Source organism: Zonotrichia albicollis, chromosome 30, assembly GCF_047830755.1.
Source record: "Zonotrichia albicollis isolate bZonAlb1 chromosome 30, bZonAlb1.hap1, whole genome shotgun sequence".
Taxonomy (NCBI): Eukaryota; Metazoa; Chordata; class Aves; order Passeriformes; family Passerellidae; genus Zonotrichia; species Zonotrichia albicollis.
The window spans coordinates 3,921,968-3,946,655 of record NC_133848.1 but is presented as its reverse complement, the minus strand read 5'-3'; the positions used below and the strand labels follow the sequence as shown (position 1 = coordinate 3,946,655).

General features: G+C 46.7%; 2 protein-coding genes across 4 annotated transcripts in view; one reads left to right on the top strand and one right to left on the bottom strand.

Annotated features, from left to right (window-relative positions):
• Positions 1 to 23,942, bottom strand: SYT11 (synaptotagmin 11). Of its 2 annotated transcripts, XM_074529428.1 has the most exons (4): positions 23,676 to 23,942; positions 15,636 to 16,453; positions 11,251 to 11,371; positions 1 to 1,397 (listed from the first exon to the last, which is right to left on the bottom strand). In XM_074529428.1, exons 1-4 carry the CDS (start codon positions 23,707 to 23,709, stop codon positions 1,087 to 1,089), a joined length of 1,284 nt encoding a protein of 427 aa, XP_074385529.1. In that variant the 5' UTR covers positions 23,710 to 23,942; the 3' UTR covers positions 1 to 1,086. The 2 variants fall into 2 exon arrangements, with proteins under 2 accessions (XP_074385529.1, XP_074385528.1); XM_074529427.1 differs by lacking the exons at positions 1 to 1,397; positions 11,251 to 11,371 and adding an exon at positions 13,335 to 13,637.
• Positions 23,943 to 24,108: 166 nt separating this feature from the next.
• Positions 24,109 to 24,688, top strand: part of LOC102073675 (GON-4-like protein) — a 92,861-nt gene continuing 92,281 nt past the window's right edge. For both annotated transcript variants that reach the window (XM_074529415.1, XM_074529416.1), the window contains exon 1: positions 24,109 to 24,581. In XM_074529415.1, coding sequence (XP_074385516.1) covers positions 24,314 to 24,581 — 268 coding nt within the window. In that variant the 5' untranslated portion in view covers positions 24,109 to 24,313. The remainder of the gene's footprint in view (positions 24,582 to 24,688) is intronic.

The following is a 24,688-nucleotide window of genomic DNA, read 5'->3' as shown; positions in this document are numbered from 1 at the left end:
TTAGAATTTATTCCCCATTTTTTAAAATCCTTTACTTGAACTAAAGAGAACTTTTATTTTTTAATTATGTCTTCCTTAGAATTTATTCCCCATTTTTTTGTAGAACTCATTCCCCATTTTCTAAAACCCTTTACTTGAACTAAAGAGAAATTTATTTTTAATTACGTCTTCCTTAGAATTTATTCCCCGTTTTTTTAGTTTTTTAGTGTCTTGCAAACCACGTTAACTAAAGAGAATTTTTATTTTTAATTACGTCTTCCTTATCATTTATTCCCCATTTTTTTGTAGAACTCATTCCCCATTTTCTAAAACCCTTTACTTGAACTAAATAGAACTGTTATTTTTAATTACGTCTTCCTTATCATTTATTCCCCATTTTTTTGTAGAACACATTCCCCATTTTCTAAAACCCTTTACTTGAACTAAAGAGAACTTTTATTTTAATTACGTCTTCCTTATAATTTACTCCCCATTTTTTTGGTAGAATTTATTCCCCAATTTATTTATTTATTCATTTTTGCACAATCCATTCCCCATTTTAAAACCCTTTGCTACCTTGCAAAAGCACGTTAACTAAAGAGAATTTTTTTTTAATTATTTCTTCCTTATAATCTAGTCCCCATTTTTTTGTAGAATTCATTCCCCATTTTTAAAACCCTTTACTACCTCGCAAAATGCACTTGAACTAAATAGAACTTTAATTTTTAATTACGTCTTCCTTAGAATTTATTCCCCAATTTATTTATTCATTTTTGCAGAATCCATTCCCCATTCTAAAACCCTTTACTTGAACTAAAGAGAACTTTTATTTTAATTACGTCTTCCTTAGAACTCATTCCCCAATTTATTTATTTATTTATTTTTGCACAATCCATTGCCCATTCTAAAACCCTTCACCACCTCACAAACCCGCTGGTGCCCAAGCCCAGCTCCCAATCCCGACCATTCCCCATTTCCCCATTTATTTCCCCATTCCCCATTCCCACCCCAACCCACCCCAACGCAGCCGCCGCCTCCTCTCTGCACCCACCCCTGCCAGTCCCGGTGCCAGGGCAGCCTCGGGCACACCCAGCGCTGGGCTGGCGCTCAGTACTCGCTCAGGCTGTGCCACTGTGCCACGCTGCCGCCGGTGCCGTGGCACAGCTGGCGCCAGTGCTCGGTGCCCGCGGCGCTGCCGCTGTGCGCGCCCAGCACCAGCCGCCCCACGGCCTCGCTCTTGGTGGTGCGCTCGAAGGCGATCACCAGGAACTCGACGCTGACGTCGGGCAGCAGCTCGGCCGGGATGTCGTAGCTGAAGGACTCGTTGAACACCGGGTTCAGCGTGCACTTCTTGACGTGCGTCTTCTTCTTGGCGATGCGCTTGCGGCCGTAGTAAACGTTCACCTTGACGTAGGGGTCTGCAAACGGAGCGGGAGAGGGCGGCCAGTGACACGGCCCAGGGGGCTCCGGCACGGCCCGGGGGCACTGGGGGAGCTGGGGTGGGTGGGGAGGAGTTAAAATCCCATTCTACTCCTGCCCATCCCCATTCCACACCTTCCTGTACCTCAGGTAGAGGTTTGGGCTGTGGTTTGGGCTGGAAGGAACCTCAAAATCCCATTTCACACCCATCTCTACCCCAAGCAGAGGTCTGGGCCCTGGTTTGGGCTGGGAGGGACTTAAAATCTCATTGCACTCCTGCCCATCCCATTCCAGACCTTCTTCTACCCCAGGGAGAGGTTTGGGCCCTGGTTTGGGCTGGGAGGAACCTCAAAATCCCATTCCATTCCTGCTCATCCCATTCCACACCTTCATCTACCCCAGGTAGAGCTTTGGGCTGAGGGGAACTTCAAAATCCCATTGCACACCTATCTCTACCCCAGGTAGAGGTTTGGGCTCTGGTTTGTGCTGGGAGGAACCTCAAAATCCCATTCCATTCCCGCTCATCCCATTCCAGACCTTCATCTACCCCAGGTAGAGGTTTGGGCTCGGAAGGACTTGAAACCCCATTCTACTCCTGCCCATCCCATTCCAGACCTTCCTGTACCCAAGGTAGAGGTTTGGGCTCTGGTTTGGGTTGGGAGGAACTAAAAATCCCATTGCACTCCTGCCCATCCCATTCCACACCTTCCATGACTCCACGTAGAAGTCCGAGCTGTGGTTTGGACTTAAAATCCCATTCTACCCATCCCCATCCCATTCCACACCTTCATCTACCCCAGGGAGAGGTCTGGGCCCTGGTTTGGGCTGGAAGGAACTTCAAAATCCCATTTCACACATTTCTGTACTCCAGGTAGAGATATGGGCCCTGGTTTGGGCTGGGAGAAAGCTCAAAACCCCATTCTACTCCTGCCCATCACATTCCACACCTTCCTGTACCCCAGGTAGAGCTTTGGGCTGAGGGGAACTTCAAAATCCCATTGCACACCTTCGTCTACCCCAGGTAGAAATCTGGGCCCTGGTTTGGGTTGGGAGGAACCTCAAAATCCCATTCCATTCCTGCTCATCCCATTCCAGACCTTCATCTACCCCAGGGAGAGGTTTGGGCTCAGAAGGACCTGAAATCCCATTCTGCTCATCCCCATCCCCATTCCACACCTTCCTGTACCCCAAGGTAGAGGTTTGGGCTCTGGTTTGTGCTGGGAGGAACCTCAAAATCCCATTCCATTCCTGCTCATCCCATTCCAGACCTTCTACTACCCCAGGGAGAGGTTTGGGCTCGGAAGGACTTGAAATCCCATTCTACTCATCCCTGTACCATTCCACACCTTCATCTACCTCAGGTAGAGATCCGGGCTGGGAGGGACTTAAAAATCCCATTCTACCCATCCCCATCCCATTCCACACCTTCATCTACCCCAGCAGAGATTTGGGCTCTGGTTTGGGCTGGGAGGAACCTCAAAATCCCATTCCATTCCTGCTCATCCCATTCCAGACCTTCATCTACCCCAGATAGAAATCTGGGCTCTGGTTTGGGTGGGAGAGACTTAAAGTTCTTGCTCATCCCATTCCAGACCTTCTACTACCCCAGGGAGAGGTTTGGGCTCGGAAGGACTTAAAATCCCATTCTGCTCATCCCCATCCCATTCCACACCTTCCTGTACCCCAGGTAGAGCTTTGGGCTGAGGGGAACTTCAAAATCCCATTCCAGACCTTCTTCTACCCCAGGTAGAGGTTTGGGCTCAGAAGGACTTGAAATCCCATTCTACTCCTGCCCATCCCCATCTCACACCTTCCTGTACCCCAGGTAGAGCTTTGGGCTCTGGTTTGGGCTGGGAGGAACCTCAAAATCCCATTGTACTCCTACTCATCCCTGCCCCATTCCACACCTTCGTCTCCCCCAGGTGGAGCTAACCCATAGTAAACGTTCACCTTGACGTAGGGGTCTGCAAACGGAGCGGGAGAGGGCGGCCAGTGACACGGCCCAGGGGGCTCCGGCACGGCCCGGGGGCGCTGGGGGAGCTGGGGTGGGTTGGGGGGGAGTTAAAATCCCATTTCACACCTTGCTGTACCTCAGGGAGAGGTTTGGGCTGGGAGGGACTTAAAAATCCCATTCTATTCCTGCCCATCCCATTCCAGACCTACTACCCCAGGCAGAGATTTGGGCTCTGGTTTGGGCTGGGAGGAACCTCAAAATCCCATTCCATTCCTGCTCCTCCCATTCCAGACCTTCTACTACCTCAGGTAGAGGTTTGGGCTCGGAAGGACTTGAAACCCCATTCTGCTCCTGTCCATCCCATTCCACACCTTCATCTACCTCAGGTAGAGATCCGGGCTGGGAGGAACCTCAAAATCCCAATCTGCCCATCCCATTCCACACCTTCCTGTACCTCAGGGAGAGGTCTGGGCCCTGGTTTGGGTTGGGAGGAACCTCAAAATCCCATTCCATTCCTGCCCATCCCATTCCACACCTTCATCTACATCAGGTAGAGATTTGGGCTGAAGGGAACTTCAAAATCCCATTCCACACCTTCGTCTACCCCAGGTGGAGGTTTGGGCCAGGAGGGACTTAAAAATTCCTGCCCATCCCATTCCAGACCTTCTTCTACCCCAGGGAGAGGTTTGGGCTCAGAAGGACTTAAAATCCCATTCTACTCCTGCCCATCCCCATTCCACACCTTCATCTACCTCTACCAGGTAGAGATTTGGACTGGCAGGGACTTAAAAATCCCATTCTACCCATCCCCATCCCATTTCACACCTTCCATGACCCCAGGTAGAGCTTTGGGCTGAGGGGAACTTCAAAATCCCATTGCACACCTTCGTCTACCCCAGGTAGAGGTTTGGGCCAGGAGGGACTTAAAAATTCCTGCCCATCCCATTCCAGACCTTCTTCTGCCCCAGGGAGAGGTCTGGGCCCTGGTTTGGGTTGGGAGGAACCTCAAAATCCCATTCCATTCCTGCTCATCCCATTCCACACCTTCATCTACCTCAGGTAGAGATTGGGGCTGGGAGGAACCTCAAAATCCCAATCTGCTCATCCACATCCCATTCCACACCTTCGTCTACCCCAGGCAGAGATTTGGGCTCTGGTTCGGGCTGGGAGGAACCTCAAAATCCCATTCCATTCCTGCCCATCCCATTCCAGACTTTCTACTACCCCAGGTAGAGGTTTGGGCTCGGAAGGACTTGAAATCCCATCCCATTCCACACCTTCATCTACCCCAGGCAGAGCTTTGGGCTGAGGGGAACTTCAAAATCCCATTGCACACCTTCTACTACCCCAGGCAGAGGTTTGGGCCAGGAGGGACTTAAAAATTCCTGCCCATCCCATTCCAGACCTTCTTCTATCTCAGGTAGAGGTCTGGGCCCTGGTTTGGGCTGGGAGAAAGCTCAAAATCCCATTCCATTCCTGCCCATCCCATTCCAGACCTTCATCTACCCCAGGGAGAGGCTTGGGCTCGGAAGGACTTGAAACCCCATTCTACTCATCCCCATCCCATTCCACACCTTCATCTACCTCAGGTAGAGATCCGGGCTGGGAGGAACCTCAAAATCCCAATCTGCCCATCCCCATCCCATTCCATACCTTCATCTACTCCAGCAGAGATTTGGGCTCTGGTTTGGGCTGGGAGGAACCTCAAAATCCCATTCCATTCCTGCTCATCCCATTCCACACCTTCATCTACCCCAGGTAGAGGTTTGGGGTGGGAAAGACTTAAAAATCCCATTCTACCCATACCCATCACATTCCACTACCCCAAGGTAGAGGTCTGGGCTCTGGTTTGGGTTGGGAGGAACTTGAAATCTCATTGCACTCCTGCCCATCCCATTCCACACCTTCCATGACTCCAGATAGAAGTCCAAGCTGTGGTTTGGACTTAAAATCCCATTCTACTCCTGCCCATCCCATTCCACACCTTCGTCTACCCCAGGTGGAGGTTTGGGCCAGGAGGGACTTAAAAATTCCTGCCCATCCCATTGCACACCTTCTTCTACACCAGAGAGAGGTTTGGGCCCTGGTTTGCGTTGGGAGGAACCTCAAAATCCCATTCTACTCCTGCTCATCCCATTCCAGACCTTCTACTACCCCAGGGAGAGGTTTGGGGTGGGAAAGACTTAAAAATCCCATTCTACCCATCCCCATCCCATTCCACACCTTCCTGTACCTCAGGTAGAGCTTTGGGCTGAGGGGAACTTCAAAATCCCATTCCATTCTTGCTCATCCCATTCCAGACCTTCTACTACCCCAGGTAGAGCTTTGGACTCAGAAGGACTTAAAATCCCATTCTACTCCTGCCCATCCCATTCCACACCTTCATCTACTCCAGGTAGAGCTTTGGGCTGAGGGGAACTTCAAAATCCCACTCCAGACCTTCGTCTACCCCAGGTAGAAATCTGGGCCCTGGTTTGGGTTGGGAGGAACCTCAAAATCCCATTCCATTCCTGCTCATCCCATTCCACACCTTCATCTACCCCAGGTAGAGGTTTGGGCTCGGAAGGACCTGAAATCCCATTCTGCTCATCCCCATCCCATTCCACACCTTCATCTACCTCAGGTAGAGATTTGGACTGGCAGGGACTTAAAAATCCCATTCCATTCCTGCCCATCCCATTCCAGACCTTCATCTACCCCAGGGAGAGGTTTGGGCTCTGATTTGAGTTGGGGGGGACTTAAAATCCCATTCCATTCTTGCCCATTCCTTTCCACACCTTTGTCTACCCCAGGTAGAACTTTGGGGTGGGAGGGACCTAAAAATCCCATTCTACTCCTGCCCATCCCATTGCACACTTTTCTCTGCCCTAGACGAAGGTTTGGGCTGGGAAGGATTTAAAAATCCCATTGCACTCATCCCCATCCCATCCCACACCTTCCTCTGCCTCAGGGGGCTCCAGCCTGGCCCTGGGCACTGCCAGGGATGCAGGGGCAGCCACAGCTGCTCTGGGAAATCTGATTTAATGGATTTCATCCCAAATATTCAAATACTGGGGAGCTCAGGAATTTCAGCTCCTCACCCTCCAGTTTAGGTGCAAGGGGATTTTTGGCAGGGTCAATGTGCTCATGGAACCATGGAATGGTTTGGGTTAAAAATAGAATTTAAAACTCATCCAGTGCCACAGACAAGGGCATTTTCCACCATCCCAGATTGATCCAAGCCCTGTCCAACACTGCCAGGGATCCAGGGGCAGCCACAGCTGCTCTGGGAAATCTGATTTAATGAATTTAATCCCAAATGTCAAAAGATTTGGAGCTCAGGAGTTTCAGCTCCTCACCCCCCAGTTTAGGTGCAAGGGGATTTTTAGTGGGGTCAATGTGCTTATGGAACCATGGAATGGTTTGGGTTAAAAATAGAATTTAAAACTCATCCAGTGCCACAGACAAGGACATTTTCCACCATCCCAGACTGATCCAAGCCCTGTCCAACACTTCAGGGGCACCCACAGCTGCTCTGGGAAATCTGTTTTAATGAATTTAATCCCAAATATTCAAATACTGGGGAGCTCAGGAGTTTCAGCTCCTCACCCTCCCAAGTTTGGGTGCAAGGAGATTTTTAGTGGGGTCAATGGAACCATGGAATGGTTTGGGTTAAAAATAGAATTTAAAGCTCATCCAGTGCCACAGACAAGGACATTTTCCACCATCTCAAGTAGATCCAAGCCCTGTCCAACACTGCCAGGGATGCAGGGGCAGCCACATGAATTTATGAATTAATTAATGAATTTAATCCCAAACATCCAAAAATTTCTGAGTTCAGGAGTTTCAACTCCCCACCCTCCCAAATTTAGGTGCAAGGGGATTTTTAGTGGGGTCAATGCTCTCATAGAGCCATGGAATGGTTTGGGTTAAAAATAAAACCCAAAAACTCATCCAGTGCCACAGACAAGGACATTTTCCACCATCCCAAGTAGATCCAAACCCTGTCCAACACTTCAGGGGCAGCCACAGCTGCTCTGGGAAATCTGATTTAATGGATTTAATCCCAAATATCCAAAGATTTGGAGCTCAGGAGTTTCAGCTCCTCACCCCACCAGTTTGGGTGCAAGGGGATTTTTAGTGGGGTCAGTGTGCTCATAGAACCATGGAATGGTTTGGGTTAAAATAAACCCAAAAACTCATCCAGTGCCACAGACAAGGACATTTTCCACCATCCCAGATTGATCCAAGCCCTGTCCAACACTGCCAGGGGCACCCACAGCTGCTCTGGGAAATCTGATTTAATGGATTTAATCCCAAATATTCAAATATTGGGGAGCTCAGGAGTTTCAGCTCCTCACCCCACCAGTTTAGGTGCAAGGGGATTTTTGGGCAATGTTCTCATGGAACCATGGAATGGTTTGGGTTAAAAACAGAATTTAAAACTCATCCAGGGCCACAGACAAGGACATTTTCCACCATCCCAGACTGATCCAAGCCCTGTCCAACACTTCAGGGGCACCCACAGCTGCTCTGGGAGGAATTCCTGCCCAAAATCCCACCCAAGGTAAAGCCATTCCCTGCAAATCCACCCTGAGCTCGCCCCAAACCCCTCTCTGAGCACCCCAGCCTTGCTCTGGAACCCCCAACAAAGGATTGAGGCACTTCCAATTAATTTGCAATCATTTGCTGCCAGCAGAAGTTACTGGGAAAGAAAAAAATTAATAAAACAAAGCAACAAAGGCTCCCTTTTCCCCCAGCTGCTCTTTATGCAAGCACTGGATTACAATCAAGCTACCAGGCACTGAGGGAATTTTTATTTTCATTCCACACAAGTTTTGAAGGCCCTTGCTTGGCTGGCACTGCTTCTTTTTCACCTTTTTTTTTTTTCTTTTCTGGACTGAGTTTATGCATGATCCAAAGATCATATAAATAAACAGTGTGAGTCACAAGGTTCTGCAGGTAGAACATCACTGAAAATTTTATTCTGTGCTTGGAGACTAGGCCAGCACAGATTTTTATTTTCTTTTTTTTTTCCTTAAAGAGTAAAATGCAGGGCCTGCAATAACTCAGCCTAACTCTGCATTCCCTCTGAGGAGAAAGCTGCAAAACCAGGACTAGCTTTGAATCAAAACTTGAAATCTCAACCCAATTTCCCCACAATCCTGAGGCAGAATTCGCTGAGGGGACTCAGGAGTGGGAAAATCTGTGAAACAGCAAAGGCACAACCTCTCTGCAAACAGCACCACGGAAATGAAAACACCCAAAACCTGAATTTTTGAGAGCAGAGCTTGACCCCTCCTGGCTGTGCCCTCCTGCCAGGGCTGTGCAGAGACACCAGGGCGTCCTGAGCCTCCTCTGCTCCTTCCCAGCTCCCTCAGGATTCTCCATTCCCTTCCCAGCTCCCTCAGGATTCTCCATTCCCTTCCCAAATCCCTCAGGGATTCTCCATTCCCTTCCCAAATCCCTCAGGAATTCTCAGCTCCCTCAGGAATTCTCCATTCCCTTCCCAGCTCCCTCAGGATTCTCCATTCCATTCCCAAATCCCTCAGGATTCTCCATTCCCTTCCCAAATCCCTCAGGAATTCTCCAGTCCTTTTTCCAACTCCCTCAGGAATTCTCCATTCCCTTCCCAGCTCCCTCAGGAATTCTCCAGTCCTTTCCCCAGCTCCCTCAAGAATTCTCAGCTCCCTCAGAAATTCTCCATTCCCTTCCCAGCTCCCTCAAGAATCCTCTATTCAATTTCCAGCTCCCTCAGGAATTCCCAGCTCCCTCAGGATTCTCCATTCCCTTCCCAGCTCTCTCAGAAATTTTCCAGCCCCTTCCCAGCTCCCTCAAGGATTCCCAGCTCCCTCAGGGATTCTCCAGCTCCTTTCCAGCTCCCTCAGGAATTCTCCAATTTTTTCCCAGCTCCCTCAGGAATTCTCAGCTCCCTCAGAAATTCTCCATTCCCTTCCCTGCTCCCTCAGGAATTCCCAGCTCCCTCAGGAATTCTCCAGAATGTTCTGGATCCAGCACAGAGCTGCTGCCTCCACAAAGCCCTGCCTGCATGAAGAGCTCCCAGCAGAAAGAATTTGGGTCTGCCCAACCATTCCACTCCAATTCCACTGATTTTTTTGTGGATTTTCAGCAGCTGAGCCCCTCAGGCTCCTCAAGAGTGTCCTGAAGGCCTGAGGGGTTTAGGACCTCAAATTCCACTGGTTTTTTTTGTAGATCTTTAGTATCTGAGCCCCTCATGAGAAGCTCAAATTCCACTGATTTTTTGTGGAGCTTCAGGAGTGTCCTGAAGGTCTGAGGGGTTTAGGAGCTGAAATTCCACTGATTTTTGGTGGATCTTTGGTACCTGAGCCCCTCAGACTCTGCAGGAGTGTCCTGAAGGTCCCACCAAGGCTGCCTTGGGGGATCTGAGGGATTTAGGAGCTCCAATTCCACTGATTTGGGGGGAGCTGTTACCAAAGGGCTCTGAGGGCTTTAGGAGCTCAAATTCCAGTGATTTTTGTGGATTTTCAGCACCTGAGGCCCTCAGGCTCTTCAGGATTGTCCTGATGATCCCACCAAGGCTGCCTTGGGGGATCTGAAGGGTTTAGGAGCTCAAATTCCAGTGATTTTTGTGGATTTTCAGCAGCTGAGCCCCTCAGGCTCTTCAGGATTGTCCCAAGGCTGTATGTGGGGATCTGAGGGGTTTAGGAGCTCAAATTCCACTGATTTTTTGTGGATTTTCAGCACCTGAGCCCCTCAGGCTCTTTAGGAGTGTCCTGAAGGTCTGAGGGGTTCAGGAGCTCCAATTCCACTGATTTGGGGGGAGCTGTTACCAAAGGGCTCTGAGGGGTTTAGGAGCTCAAATTCCAGTGATTTTTTGTGGATTTTCAGCACCTGAGGCCCTCAGGCTCCTCAAGAGTGTCCTGAGGGTCTGAAGGGTTTAGGAGCTGAAATTCCAGTGATTTTTGTGGATTTTCAGCAGCTGAGCCCCTCAGGCTCTTCAGGATTGTCGCAAGGCTGTATGTGGGGATCTGAGGGGTTTAGGAGCTCAAATTCCACTGATTTTTTGGGGATCTTCAGCAGGAGTGTCCTGAAGGTCTGAGGGGTTCAGGAGCTCAATTTTCACTGATTTTTGGTGGATCTTTGGTACCTGAGCCCCTCAGGCTCTTCAGGAGCTCAATTTCCACTGATTTTTTGTGGATTTTCAGCAGCCGAACCCTTCAAGTTCTCCAGGAGTGCCCACCCAGGCTGCCTTGGGGGGTTTGGGAGCTCCATCACAACTGAGTGATGCAGCACTCAGAGCAATCCAAAAACCCTTAAGAAGAATTTGAAGAAAAAAAGTTAAATATAAAAAAAAAATTTATATATATATATATATATAAAAAATATATATTATATATAATATATAAAAATATATAAACATATATAAAAATATTTTAGATATATATAAATATTTTAAAATATATCTAAATTATATATATTTTAATTTATATTTTAAATGTATATAAAATATTTTATATAATATATTAAATATATAATATATAATATATAATATATAATATATAATATATAATATATAATAGATAATAGATAATGGATAATATATAATATATAATATATAATATATAATATATAGAAACATATATAGAAAACGTAAAATATTTTAGATATATATAAATATTTTAAAATATATCTAAATTATATAATTTTTATTTATATTTTAAATATATAAAAATATTTTATATAATATATATATTAAAACTATATATAAAATATATATAAAATATGTAAAAAATATGTAAAAAATATGTATAAAATATGTATAAAATATATATATAAAATATAAAATCTTCAGCTAAACCAAAAGAAAAACCCCGCAGGTAAACTTGGGGATTTTCTACTTTTCCCACCCACTCCAAGGTGGAGAAAATAGCTTCTACCTGAGAGGCCGGTGATGTCCATCTTTGGCAAATGCCTGGCCTTCAGCACCACCACCGTCATCCTCTGTGCCACGGGCTGGTAGGACAGGGCCACCTGCAGCTCCCCCCTGCTGATGCATTTCTGCAGAGAACACACACAGAGCTCAGCACGGCTGCTCTGCCTCGCTGGGGGCTTCCAGAAATTTCTTTCCTTGTGTTAAATGGATCAAATGGTGGGAAATGAGCCCCAGGGGTCTCGGGAGCAAATATGTGAATTTGTGGGAAAATAGGATTTGGGGCTGAGGATCTGCATCATTGCTGATCTGAAGGTTCCAGATCAAAATCTCTGGGATCAAACACACCAAAAATATGAAATTGTGGAAAAAATTGAATTTGTGTCTGAGGATCTGCATTATTCCTGCTTGATAAACCATGGAGGCTTCTGGATTAAAAGCTCTGGGGTCAAACACAGCCATGTCACACCAAAAATATGAAATTGTGGAAAAACCAAAATTTATGGCTGAGGATCTGCATCATTCCTGATCTGAAGGTTCCAGATCAAAAGCTCTGGGATCAAACACACCAAAAATATGAATTTGTGGAAAAAACAGGATTTATGACTGAGGATCTGCATCATTCCTGCTTGTAAAATCACTGAGGGTCCCAGATTAAAATCTCTGGGATCAAACACACCAAAAATATGAATTTGTGGAAAAAATTGAATTTATCGCTGAGGATCTGCATCACTCCTGCTTGTAGAACCACTGAGGGTCCCAGATCAAAATCTCTGGGATCAAACACACCAAAAACATGAATTTGTGGAAAAAATAGAATTTATGGTTGAGGATCTGCATCATTCCTGTTTGTAAGACCACAGAGAGTCCCAGATTAAAATCTCTGGGGTCAAATACAACCATATCACACCAAAAAGATGAATTTGTGATGTCCATCTTTGGCAAATGCCTGGCCTTCAGCACCACCACCGTCATCCTCTGTGCCACGGGCTGGTAGGACAGGGCCACCTGCAGCTCCCCCCTGCTGATGCATTTCTGCAGAGAACACACACAGAGCTCAGCACGGCTGCTCTGCCTCGCTGGGGGCTTCCAGAAATTTCTTTCCTTGTGTTAAATGGATCAAATGGTGGGAAATGAGCCCCAGGGGTCTCGGGAGCAAACATGTGAATTTGTGGGAAAATAGGATTTGGGGCCGAGGATCTGCATCATTGCTGATCTGAAGGTTCCAGATCAAAAGCTCTGGGATCAAACACACCAAAAATAGGAATTTGTGGAAAAACCAGGATTTATGGTTGAGGATCTGCATCACTCCTGCTTGTAAAATCACTGAGGGTCCCAGATTAAAAGCTCTGGGGTCAAACACAGCCATAGCTCACCATAAATATGAGTTTGTGGAAAAAGCAAAATTTATGGCTGAGGATCTGCATCATTCCTGATGTGAAGGTTCCAGATCAAAATCTCTGGGGTCAAACACACCAAAAATATGAATTTGTGGAAAAAACAGGATTTATGGTTGAGGATCTGCATCATTCCTGATTGTAAAACCACTGAGGGTCCCAGATTAAAATCTCTGGGACCAAACACACCAAAAATATGAATTTGTGGAAAAAACAGGATTTGTGGCTGAGGATCTGCATCATTCCTGTTTGTAAGACCACAGAGAGTCCCAGATCAAATTCTCTGGGGTCAAATACAACCATATCACACCAAAAATATGAATTTGTGGAAAAAATAGAATTTATGGCTGAGGATCTGCATTATTCCTGCTTGTAAAACCACTGAGGGTCCCAGATCAAAATCTCTGGGGTCAAACACACCAAAAATATGAATTTGTGGAAAAAATAGAATTTATGGCTGAGGATCTGCATCATTCCTGCTTGATAAACCATGGAGGCCTCTGGATTAAAATCTCTGGGGTCAAACACAACCATATCACACCAAAAATATGAAACTGGGGAAAAAATGGAATTTATGGCTGAGGATCTGCATCATTCCTGATCTGAAGGTTCCAGATCAAAACCTCTGGGATCAAACACACCAAAAATATGAATTTGTGGAAAAACCAAAATTTATGGCTGAGGATCTGCATCATTCCTGCTTGTAAAATCACTGAGGGTCCCAGATTAAAATCTCTGGGGTCAAACACACCAAAAATATGAAATTGTGGAAAAAATTGAATTTATGGTTGAGGATCTGCATCATTCTTGTTTGTAAGACCACAGAGAGTCCCAGATTAAAATCTCTGGGGTCAAATACAACCATATCACACCAAAAATATGAATTTGTGATGTCCATCTTTGGCAAATGCCTGGCCTTCAGCACCACCACCGTCATCCTCTGTGCCACGGGCTGGTAGGACAGGGCCACCTGCAGCTCCCCCCTGCTGATGCATTTCTGCAGAGAACACACACAGAGCTCAGCACGGCTGCTCTGCCTCGCTGGGGGCTTCCAGAAATTTCTGTCCTTGTGTTATAGGGATAAAATGGTGGGAAATGAGCCCCAGGGGTCTCGGGAGCAAACATGTGAATTTGTGGGAAAATAGGATTTGGGGTTGAGGATCTGCATCATTCCTGATCTGAAGGGTCCAGATCAAAATCTCTGGGATCAAACACACCAAAAATAGGAATTTGTGGAAAAAATAGAATTTATGGCTGAGGATCTGCATCATTCCTGATCTGAAGGTTCCAGATCAAAATCTCTGGGGTCAAACACACCAAAAATAGGAATTTGTGGAAAAAACCCCAAAATTTGTGGCTGAGGATCTGCATCATTCCTGCTTGATAAACCATGGAGGCCTCTGGATTAAAAGCTCTGGGGTCAAACACAGCCATATCACACCAAAAATATGAAACTGGGGAAAAAATGGAATTTGTGGCTGAGGATCTGCATCATTCCTGATCTGAAGGTTCCAGATCAAAATCTCTGGGGTCAAACACACCAAAAATATGAATTTGTGGAAAAAACAGGATTTATGGTTGAGGATCTGCATCACTCCTGTTTGTAAAATCACTGAGGGTCCAAGATTAAAAGCTCTGGGGTCAAACACAGCCATAGCTCACCATAAATATGAGTTTGTGGAAAAACCAAAATTTATGGCTGAGGATCTGCATCATTCCTGATCTGAAGGTTCCAGATCTAAAGCTCTGGGATCAAACACACCAAAAATATGAATTTGTGGAAAAACCAGAATTTATGGTTGAGGATCTGCATCATTCCTGTTTGTAAAATCACTGAGGGTCCCAGATTAAAATCTCTGGGGTCAAACACACCAAAAATATGAATTTGTGGAAAAAATAGAATTTGTGGTTGAGGATCTGCATCATTCCTGATCTGAAGGTTCCAGATGAAAAGCTCTGGGGTCAAACACAGTCATATCTCACCATAAATATGAGTTTGTGGAAAAACCAGAATTTGTGGTTGAAGATCTGCATCACTCCTGTTTGTAGAACCACTGAGGGTCCTGGATCAACTTCTCTGGGGTCAAATACAACCATATCACACCAAAAATATATATTTGTGGAAAAACCAGAATTTATGGCTGAGGATCTGCATCATTCCTGATCTGAATCTTCCAGATCAAAAGCTCTGGGGTGAAACACAGCCATATCACACCAAAAAATGTGAATTTGTGGAGAAACCAGAATTTGTAGCTGAGGATGGATGTGCATCACTCCTGTTTGTAGAACCCCAGAGGATCCCAGATCAAAATCTCTGGGATCAAACACACCAAAACCATGGATTTGTGGAAAAAACAGAATTTGTGTCTGAGGATCTGCATCATTCCTGCCTGTTAAATCATGAGGCTCCTGGATCAAATTCTCTGGGGTCAAACACAACCATATCACACCAAAAATGTGAATTTGTGGAAAAAACAGGATTTATGGCTGAGGATCTGCATCATTCCTGATCTGAAGCTTCCAGATCGAAATGTCTGGGATCAACCACAGACCACAGATTCCCCCCACACGGCCTGGGGGCACCCACACCCACCTGGATGTTCCTCTTGAGGATCTCCCTGGTGAGCTGCACCTTGCCCGTGCTGGGATCCACCCCTGCCAGGTGGATACATCACCAAAAACATGGATTTGTGGAAAAAACCCCCAAATTTATGGCTGAGGATCTGCATCACTCCTGCTTGTAGAACCACTGAGGGTCCTGGATCAAAATCTCTGGGATCAAACACACCAAAAATATGAATTTGTGGAAAAAAAAGGATTTATGGCTGGGGATCTGCATCATTCCTGACCTGAAGCTTCCAGATCAAAAGCTCTGGGATCGAACATACCAAAAACATGGATTTGTGGAAAAAACAGGATTTATGGTTGAGGATATGCATCAATCAAAATCAGGCCACAGATTCCCCCCACACGGCCTGGGGGCGCCCACACCCACCTGGATGTTCCTCTTGAGGATCTCCCGGGTGAGCTGCACCTTGCCCGTGCTGGGATCCACCCCGGCCAGCGGCACCATCACCTCCCCGATCACGTCGTCGCGGGAGAAGCGGTCGAAGCTGAGCACCAGGAAGTGCAGCACCAGGTCCTGCAGCTGGCTGTAGGGCACGCCGTAGAACGTGAAGGTCTCGTCGAACACGGGCTCCAGGGTCTTGCGCAGCACGCGGGTCTTGACGCGGTGCCTCTTGTCGGGCAGGATGGTCATCTTGATGTAAGGGTCGGAGCTCTGCGTGTGCTCGTCCATCACGGGCAGCCCGTGCGCCTCCTGGATGGTGACCACCAGCGCTTTTTTGGGGAAGTTGTAGTCCACGGAGAAAGTCAGCTCTCCCAGCATCACGTCGTCGCCCGGAGAAGAGGGAGAGGAGGTTTTGCTTCCTCCCGGCGTGAGGCTTTGATCTGGGCTGAGTTCATCTCCGTAATCCACCTTGATGGGGAGCTGCTCCACCTGCGGGGGTCCGTCCGGAGCCTTGCCGGGGCCCCCCAGGCCGGCCTCGGCAGCGTCCAGCAGCAGGCCGCCCCCGCCGCCGCCCTCCGCGGCCGCGCCGCTCTTGTCTCGGCGGATCCGCTTGATTTTCTTCTTGTTGCTCAAGGTCTCCGGGTAGATGCTGATGCCTTTCAGCATGTGGATGAATTTGTAAGGGGGGGTTTTGTGCTTCTTTTCTGCTTGCTGGTGACAGCATGTCCACACAAAGACTGTGACGGAGACGGACACCACCAGCACGGTGGCGCCGATGAGCCCGGCCACCACGGGGGACACATCTGTGGGGAGACAGGGCCGTGAGGGCACGGCTGGGCACACAGTGCTGGCATTTGCCTGGCACAGCATCCCCAAAATTCATTTCTCACACTCCCAAGGCATGTCTGACCCGTTTTCCATGAGTTAAGGAAGGATCTGTGTCCTGCCACCACAGGGGGAAATCAAGGCCGTGAGGAGCAGCACTGCTGGCTGCAGATCCACACACTCCTGTTGTGTTTTAATTCTAAGATCTGCCTATCAGAGCATCCTCAAACATCATTTTTATCTCTAAATTCATTTCTCACACTCTTAAGTCATGCCTGATTCATTTTCCATGAGCTAAAGAAGGATCTGTGTCCTGCCACCATGAGGGACACATCTGTGGGCAGTGAGGAGCTCAGACCTGGCTGCAGATCCACACACTCCTGTCGTGTTTTAATTCTAAGATCTGCCTATCACAGCTTCCCCAAACATCATTTTATCCCTAAATTTTTAAATTTTTTTATCTCTAAATTTATTTCTCACACTCTTAAGTCATGCCTGATCCATTTTCCATGAGCTAAGGAAGGATCTGTGTCCTGCCACCACACACCTGATGCAGATCCACACACTCCTGTCGTGTTTTAATTCTGGAATCTGTATCACAGCTTGCCCAGCCATCATTTTTATCCCTAAATTTATTAATTTTTTAATCTCTAAATTGATTTCTCCCGCCCCATGACCTGTTCCCTGAGCTCAGGATCTCACAGTGTTGCTGCCTCACCACATCTCCATAGGAACGCTGCTCTCCATGTGCAGGCAACATTTGCTTTTCTTTTATTTTTTATTTCATTTTTTATTTGATTTTTTATTTTATTTTTTATTTTTTTGAATTCCCTGCTCAGGAACGTTACACAATTCCATTTTCACAACAGGGAAGGAGTAATAAATATGGCCAAAATGCTGGTTTTGAGATATTCTTTATTAACAATATTTAAAATTTCCTTTTGCCCTGAATTGGGTGTTTTGTCCTGGTTTTTGTTGCTGTTTATTGAAATCCCCCATGGAAATGCAGTGTCCAAAAACAGACAGAAAATCCTCCTATTATAAAATACTAAAATTATTTTATTCTGCCTTGGATTTAGGGATTATTTGAGATTTTCTAGATTTTATGCCAGCTGTGTTAATCAGTAATGGCAGAATTAAAAAATAATTTAACAATATTTAAAATTTCCTTTTGCCCTGAATTGGGTGTTTTGCCCTGGTTTTTGTTGCTGTTTATTGAAATCTCCCATGAAAATCCAATTTTCTGTCCAAAAACAGGCAGAAAATCCTCCTATTATAAAATACTAAAATTATTTTATTCTGCCTTGGATTTAGGGATTATCTGAGATTTTCTAGATTTTATGCCAGCTGTGTTAATCAGTAATGGCAGAATTAAAAAATAATTTAACAATATTTAAAATTTCCTTTTGCCCTGAATTGGGTGTTCTGTCCTGGTTTTTGTGGTTAAATCCAGGGGTAAACATGAAATCTCCCATGGAAATCCAATTTTCTGTCCAAAAACAGACAGAAAATCCTCCTATTATAAAATATTATTTTATTTTGCCTTGGATTTAGGGATTATCTGAGATTTTCTAGATTTTATGCCAGCTGTGTTAACCAGTAATGGCAAGGCAGAATTAAAAAAATAATGAAAAATAATTAAAAAAAATTTTTTTAAAATTTTAAAAGTTCATTTTTATTTGTTTATTTGCTGATGGAGAAGTCTTAAAAATGAACCCAGAGGTCCCCAGGGCGGCTTTAGGAAGATTTAAGTTTCATGTAAATTATTTTTGTGTATATATTTATAATTTTTTAATATATATATATATGGTCTTTATATATAAATGTATATGGTTTTTATATATATATATGGTTTTTATATATAAATATATATGATTTTTATATATATATATATATGGTTTATATATATATATAGTTTTTATATACAAATGTATATGGTTTATATATATATATAGTTTTTATACATAAATGTATATGGTTTATATATATATATATATAGTTTTTATATATAAATGTATATGGTTTATATATATATATATAGTTTTTATATACAAATGTATATGGTTTTTATATATATATATATGTTTTTTATATATAAATGTATATGGTTTTTATATATATATATATGGTTTTTATATATAAATGTATATGGTTTATATATATATATATGGTTTTTATATATAAATGTATATGGTTTTTATATATATATATATAGTTTTTATATATAAATGTATATGGTTTATTTATATATATATATAGTTTTTATATATAAATGTATATGGTTTATATATATATATATATATATATATGGTTTTTATATATAAATGTATATGGTTTATATATCTATATAGTTTTTATATATAAATGTATATGGTTTTTATATATATATGGTTTTTATATACAAATGTATATGGTTTTTATATATATATATGTTTTTTATATATAAATTTATATGTTTTTTATATATATATATGGTTTTTATATATAAATGTATATGGTGTATATATATATATATATATATAGTTTTTATATATAAATGTATATGGTTTATATATATATATAAATGGTTTATGGATGATTCCACAGAGAAACCTGTGCCAGAGCCTGGGAATGAATTAATGAAAGCAAGAAAAATTCAGAATATTGACAAAACCCCAAATTCAGTTTGTTATTTAGTGTTCCCTCCTTAAAATGAGGCAAATTATCTTGAGCAGCTCATTTGGAGAGAGCTCAGCTTGAAAGGCTTTGGTGGATGTGTAAAAAATGCTGAAACCCATTTTTATTTTTATTTTTATTTTTATTTTTATTTTTATTTTTATTTTTATTTTTATTTTTATCCTTATTCTTATCCTTATCCTTATTCTTACTCTTTTATTCTTATTCTTATTTTTACTCTTATTTTTATTCTTATTCTTATTCTTATTATTTTATTCTTATTCTTATTCTTACTCTTATTTTTACTCTTATTCTTTTATTTTTTATTTTTACTCTTATTCTTATTCTTACTCTTATTCTTACTCTTATTATTTTATTCTTATTTTTATTTTTACTCTCATTTTTATTCTTATTCTTATCCTTTCATTCTTATTCTTATCCTTTCATTCTTATTCTTATTCTTACTCTTATTCTTTTATTCTTATTCTTATTTTTACTCTTATTTTTATTTTTATTCTTACTCTTATTATTTTATTCTTATTCTTATTCTTACTCTTATTCTTATTTTTACTCTTATTATTTTATTCTTATTTTTACTCTTATTCATCTTATTCTTATTATCTTATTCTTTTTCTTATTCTTATCCTTTTATTCTTATTCTTATTCTTATTCTTATTATTACACTTATTCTTATTCTTATTTTTATTTTTATTTTTATTATATTTCTTATTCTTATTCTTATTTTTACTCTTTTTCTTATTCTTATTCTTATTCTTACTCTTACTCTTATTCTTATTCTTTTATTCTTATTCTTATTCTTATCCTTATCCTTATTCTTATTCTCATTCATATTCTTATTTATTCTCATTTTTGGTTTTCTTTCTGTTGTGTCCTCGCAGGATCAGAAACTACCAAATAAATCTTTTCTCTCACTGAGTTATTGTAAATCTAAAAATTATTTCAGCTCTGAAAATTATCTTAACTCTGAATATTATTTCAATTCTGAATATTATTTTAATTCAGAATATTATTTCAATTCTGAATATTATTTCAATTCAGAATATTATCTCATCCTCAGTGACTCCCAATCCCCCTTGTCCTGGCTGAAGGCTTTAATGTCATTTATGTAATTTATGTAATTTATGTATTTTATGTAATTTATGTATTTTTAGTGTATTTTTATTTTAGTGAAGTTTTGCAGCTTTCAGAGCATTCCCCACCCTCAATGTCCACTGGAAATGGCAGCCCAGCCTCCCTTTTTTATCCAAAAAACCAAATTATTTTTATCCAAAGTTTTTTATTTTAAACTTTATTTTTGTGGGAGCTATCTTTATTCAAATGTGACCTTAGAATCTGACCAAAACAAAATCAAAAATCTCCTTTTAAACCTGATCTTTGCTCAGGTTAAATGTTGGCAGCAGGTGGGTGTCAGGAAAGAAAGAATTGGGGTTTGTTTTTAATGAGATAAATGGTGCTGGAGGGAAGAATATCCCGAAATAATTTGGGATTTAAAGGACAGGAGGGGGAGAGGTTGGAGAAACCTTCACACTCCTCACCTGGGCTGCACAAAAAACATCCCAAATTCTTGGTCCCAAAAACATCCCAAACCCAGCGGTTCTGGGCCCCAAAATCATCCCAAATTCCCAAATCCCAGTGGTTCTCAGCACCAAAAATATCCCAAATTCTCACCCCAAAACCATCCCAAATCCCAGCAGTTCTGGGCCCTAAAAACACCCCAAATTCTCACCCCAAAAACATCCCAAATTCGAGTGGTTCTCAGCACCAAAAACATCCCAAATTCTTGGTCCCAAAAACATCCCAAACCCAGCGGTTCTCAGCCTCAAAAATATCCCAAATTCTCAGCCCCACAAACATCCCAAATTCTTAGTCCCGAAAGCATCCTAAACGCAGCAGTTCTCACCACCCAAAACATCCCAAACCCAGCAGTTCTGGGCCCTAAAATCACCCCAAATTCTCACCCCAAAAACATCCCAAATTCGAGTGGTTCTCAGCACCAAAATCATCCCAAATTCTCACCCCAAAAACATCGCAAACCCAGCGGTTCTGGGCCTCAAAACCATCCCAAATTCTCACCCCAAAAACATCCCAAATCCAAGTGGTTCTGGGCCCCAAAAACATCCCAAATTCTCATCCCAAAAACATCCCAAATCCCAGCGGTTCTGGGCCCTAAAAACATCCCAAATTCTCATCCTAAAACATCCCAAACCCCAGTGGTTCTGGGCCCTAAAAACATCCCAAATTCTCATCCTAAAACATCCCAAACCCCAGTGGTTCTCAGCACCGAAAACATCCCAAATCCCAGTGGTTCTGGGTCCCAAAACATCCCAAATCCCATTGGTTCTCAGCACCAAAAACATCCCAAATCTCAGTGGTTCTGAACCCCAAAAACATCCCAGATTCTCACCCCAAAAACATCCCAAATTCTTGGTCCCAAAACATCCCAAATCCCAGCGGTTCTCAGCACCAAAACATCCCAAATTCTCACCCCAAAAACATCCCAAACCCCAGCAGTTCTGCATCCCCAAAACATCCCAAACCCCAGCAGTTCTGTGCCATAAAAACATCCCAAACCCCAGCGGTTCTGCATCCTAAACCCCAGCGGTTCTCTGCCCCCAAACCCATCCCAAACCCCAGTGGTTCTGGGCCCCAAAACCACTCCAAATTCTCAGCCCCAGAACATCCCAAACCCAGCGGTTCTGGGCCTCAGAACATCCCAAATTCTCACCCCAAAAACATCCCAAATCCCAGTGGTTCTTAGCACCAAAACCAACCCAAATTTTCAGCCCCAAAATCATCGCAAATTCTCAGCCCCAAAACCATCCCAAACCCAGCGGTTCTTGGCCCCAAAAATGTCCCAGATTCTCGGCCCCAAAACATCCCAAACCCAGCGGTTCTGGGCCTCAAAATATCCCAAACCCCAGCGGTTCTCAGCCTCAAAAACATCCCAAATTCTCGGCCCCAAAAACATCCCAAACCCCAGCGGTTCTGCATCCCCAAAACATCCCAAACCCAGCGGTTCTCAGCTCCAAAATCATCCCAAATTCTCGCCCCCAAAACATCCCGAACCCAAAGGTTCAGGGCCCCAAAACCATTCCAAACCCAGCGGTTCTGGGCCCCAAACCCCAGCCGTTCTCTGCCCCCAAAACCATCTCAAACCCAGCGGTTCTGGGCCCCCAAAACCATCCCAAATCCAGCGGTTCTGGGCCCCAAAACCATCCCAAACCCCAGCGGTTCTGGGCCCCCAAAACCATCCCAAACCCCAGCGGTTCTGGGCCCCAAAACCATCCCAAATCCAGCGGTTCTGGGCCCCCAAAACCATCCCAAACCCGTCGGGTCCTGGGCCCCAAAACCATCCCAAACCCCAGCGGTTCTGGGCCCCAAACCCCAGCGGTTCTGGGCCCCAAAACCATCTCAAACCCAGCGGTTCTGGGCCCCAAAACCATCCCAAACCCAGCGGTTCTGGGCCCCAAAACCATCCCAAACCCCAGCGGTTCTGGGCCCCCAAAACCATCCCAAACCCGTCGGGTTCTGGGCCCGACGCCGCCGGGCAGGGCCCGCACGGAGCTCAGCGGGCTTTGGCGCTTCTCCATCGCCCCCGCGGCGCTCCCGGTCCCGGTTCCCCCTCCCCTCCCCCGAGCATCCCCCGGTGCCCCGGGCAGGCCCCGCCTTGTGGCGCCGGTGCCGGTGCCGCAGCCGCCCCGGGGAGCGTGAACAAAGGCCGGGGCGCGGCGCGGCCCGGCACAGACATCACGTCATCGGCCCGGGCTGCACCTGCCCCCGGGCCCCGCTCCCCCGGTACCGGCCCCGCGCCCGCGGCCCAGCGCTGGCACCGCCCCAGCAGCGGAGACCGCGGCGGGAGCGGCATCGCCCGGCCCGCGGGGGCGGAGGGGCCGCGGGATGCTGAGGGACCGGGCCCGGGGGATGATGTGAGGGGCCGCGGGATGCTGTGAGGGGCCAGGCGGTTCTGAGGGCCCGGGGGATGCTAAGGGGGCGAAGATGCTGAGGGACTGGGCCCGGGGGATGCTGTGAGGGGCCGGGGGATGCTGAGGGGCCGCGGGATGCTAAGGGGCCGTAGGATGCTGAGGAACCGGGCCCGGGGGATGCTGTGAGGGGCCGAGCGGTGCTGAGGGCCCGGGGGATGCTGAGGAGCCGGGGGATGCTGTGAGGGGCCGGGGGATGCTGAGGGGCCGTGGGATGCTAAGGGGCCGTAGGATGCTGAGCGACCGGGCCCGGGGGATGCTGTGAGGGGCCGGGCGGTGCTGAGGGCCCGGGGGATGCTGTGAGGGGCCGGGCGGTGCTGAGGGACCGGGCCCGGGGGATGCTGAGGGGCCGGGCGGTGCTGAGGGGCCGGGGATGCTGTGAGGGACCGGGCAGTGCTGAGGGCCCGGCGGGTGCGGAGGCCTCGGAGCGCCACTCCCGTCCCCCTGCGCGGCCACAGCGAGGCCCGGCCCCGGGGGCGCCTCTGGGGGCTCCGCCGGGACGGACGGGCCGCAGCCAGGACCGCCGCGGCCCGGCCGCACTCACCGAAGCCGGGGTGGACACTGGTGATCTCGGCCATGGCCCCGCCGAGGCCGGGGCCGCGGGGGTGCGGGCCCGGTGCGGAGGATGCTGGCGGCCGGGATGCAGGAGCTGCCGACTGGTCCCGCTGCGGCGCTCGCCCCGCCCGGCCCCGCCCCGCCCGCGGCGGCCCCGCCCGGCGGTGACTCGGCAACTGTCGGGGCTCCGGGCACGGAGCCGCGGGGCGTGTGCCCGCGGTGTGCCTGAGCCGCGCTCCCACCGGGAGCCGGCAGCACTGGCAGCACCGGGCGGCCGCGCTGTGCCCCACGGGGACACCCCCGGCGGCAGAGGCGGGCGGGCAGCGGGGTGTGTGTGTGTGTCTCTGTGTGTGTGAGGGGTCGCACCGGGCCCCGGCGGCGGCGGCGCCCAGTGAAGATGGCGGTGACCGCGCTCAGTGCCCCCCCCCCTCACCCCCCCCCCGGCCCCGCCTCACCGGGGCCTCACCGGGGACCGGCCCCGGTCGCGCATGCGCAGAGCGAGCTCCGGGCTCTTCCGCTTCCTGCGCGGCGAGCGCGACCGGGCGGCCCGAGCGGGGCCCGCAGCAGCCGCGGAGCGGGACCGGGCGGCCCGAGCGGGGCCCGCAGCAGCCCCGGAGCGGCCCCGCCATGGCCATGGCGCTCAAGATGCTGCCCTGCAAGAAGCGCAGAGCGGCGGCGGCAGCGGCGGGGCCGCCGAGCCCCCGGGAGCGCGGGGAGGACGCGGAGCTGCCCGGAGGCTCCGGTGCTGCTGAGGGAGGCGGCTCCGCCCGGCCCGCCGGGAGGGGGCCCGGGGAGGCCTCGCCGAAGAGCGGCAGGAAAGCCCCGGTGAGGGCGGCCCCGAGCCCCGGGCAGGAGCTCCCCGCGGGGCCCGGCAGCCCGGCGGCGGCGGCGGAAGGTACCGGCAGGGGCGGCGGCTTTGCGCCCGGGGATTTTGGGTTTATTTTGTTTCGGGTTTATTTTCCTAAGGAAGTGTTACGGATTAAAGTGAGAATGAGGCTTTTC

Bases quoted from the DNA above. Each gene is read 5' to 3' on its own strand.
- SYT11 (XM_074529428.1), bottom strand. From the start codon at position 23,709: ATGGCCGAGATCACCAGTGTCCACCCCGGCTTCG. The intron at 16,454-23,675 runs GTGAGTGCGGCC...GTCTCCCCACAG, and splicing joins CAGTGTCCACCCCGGCTTCG to ATGTGTCCCCCGTGGTGGCC. The intron at 11,372-15,635 runs GTGGGTGTGGGC...TGTTCTCTGCAG, and splicing joins TCCTCAAGAGGAACATCCAG to AAATGCATCAGCAGGGGGGA.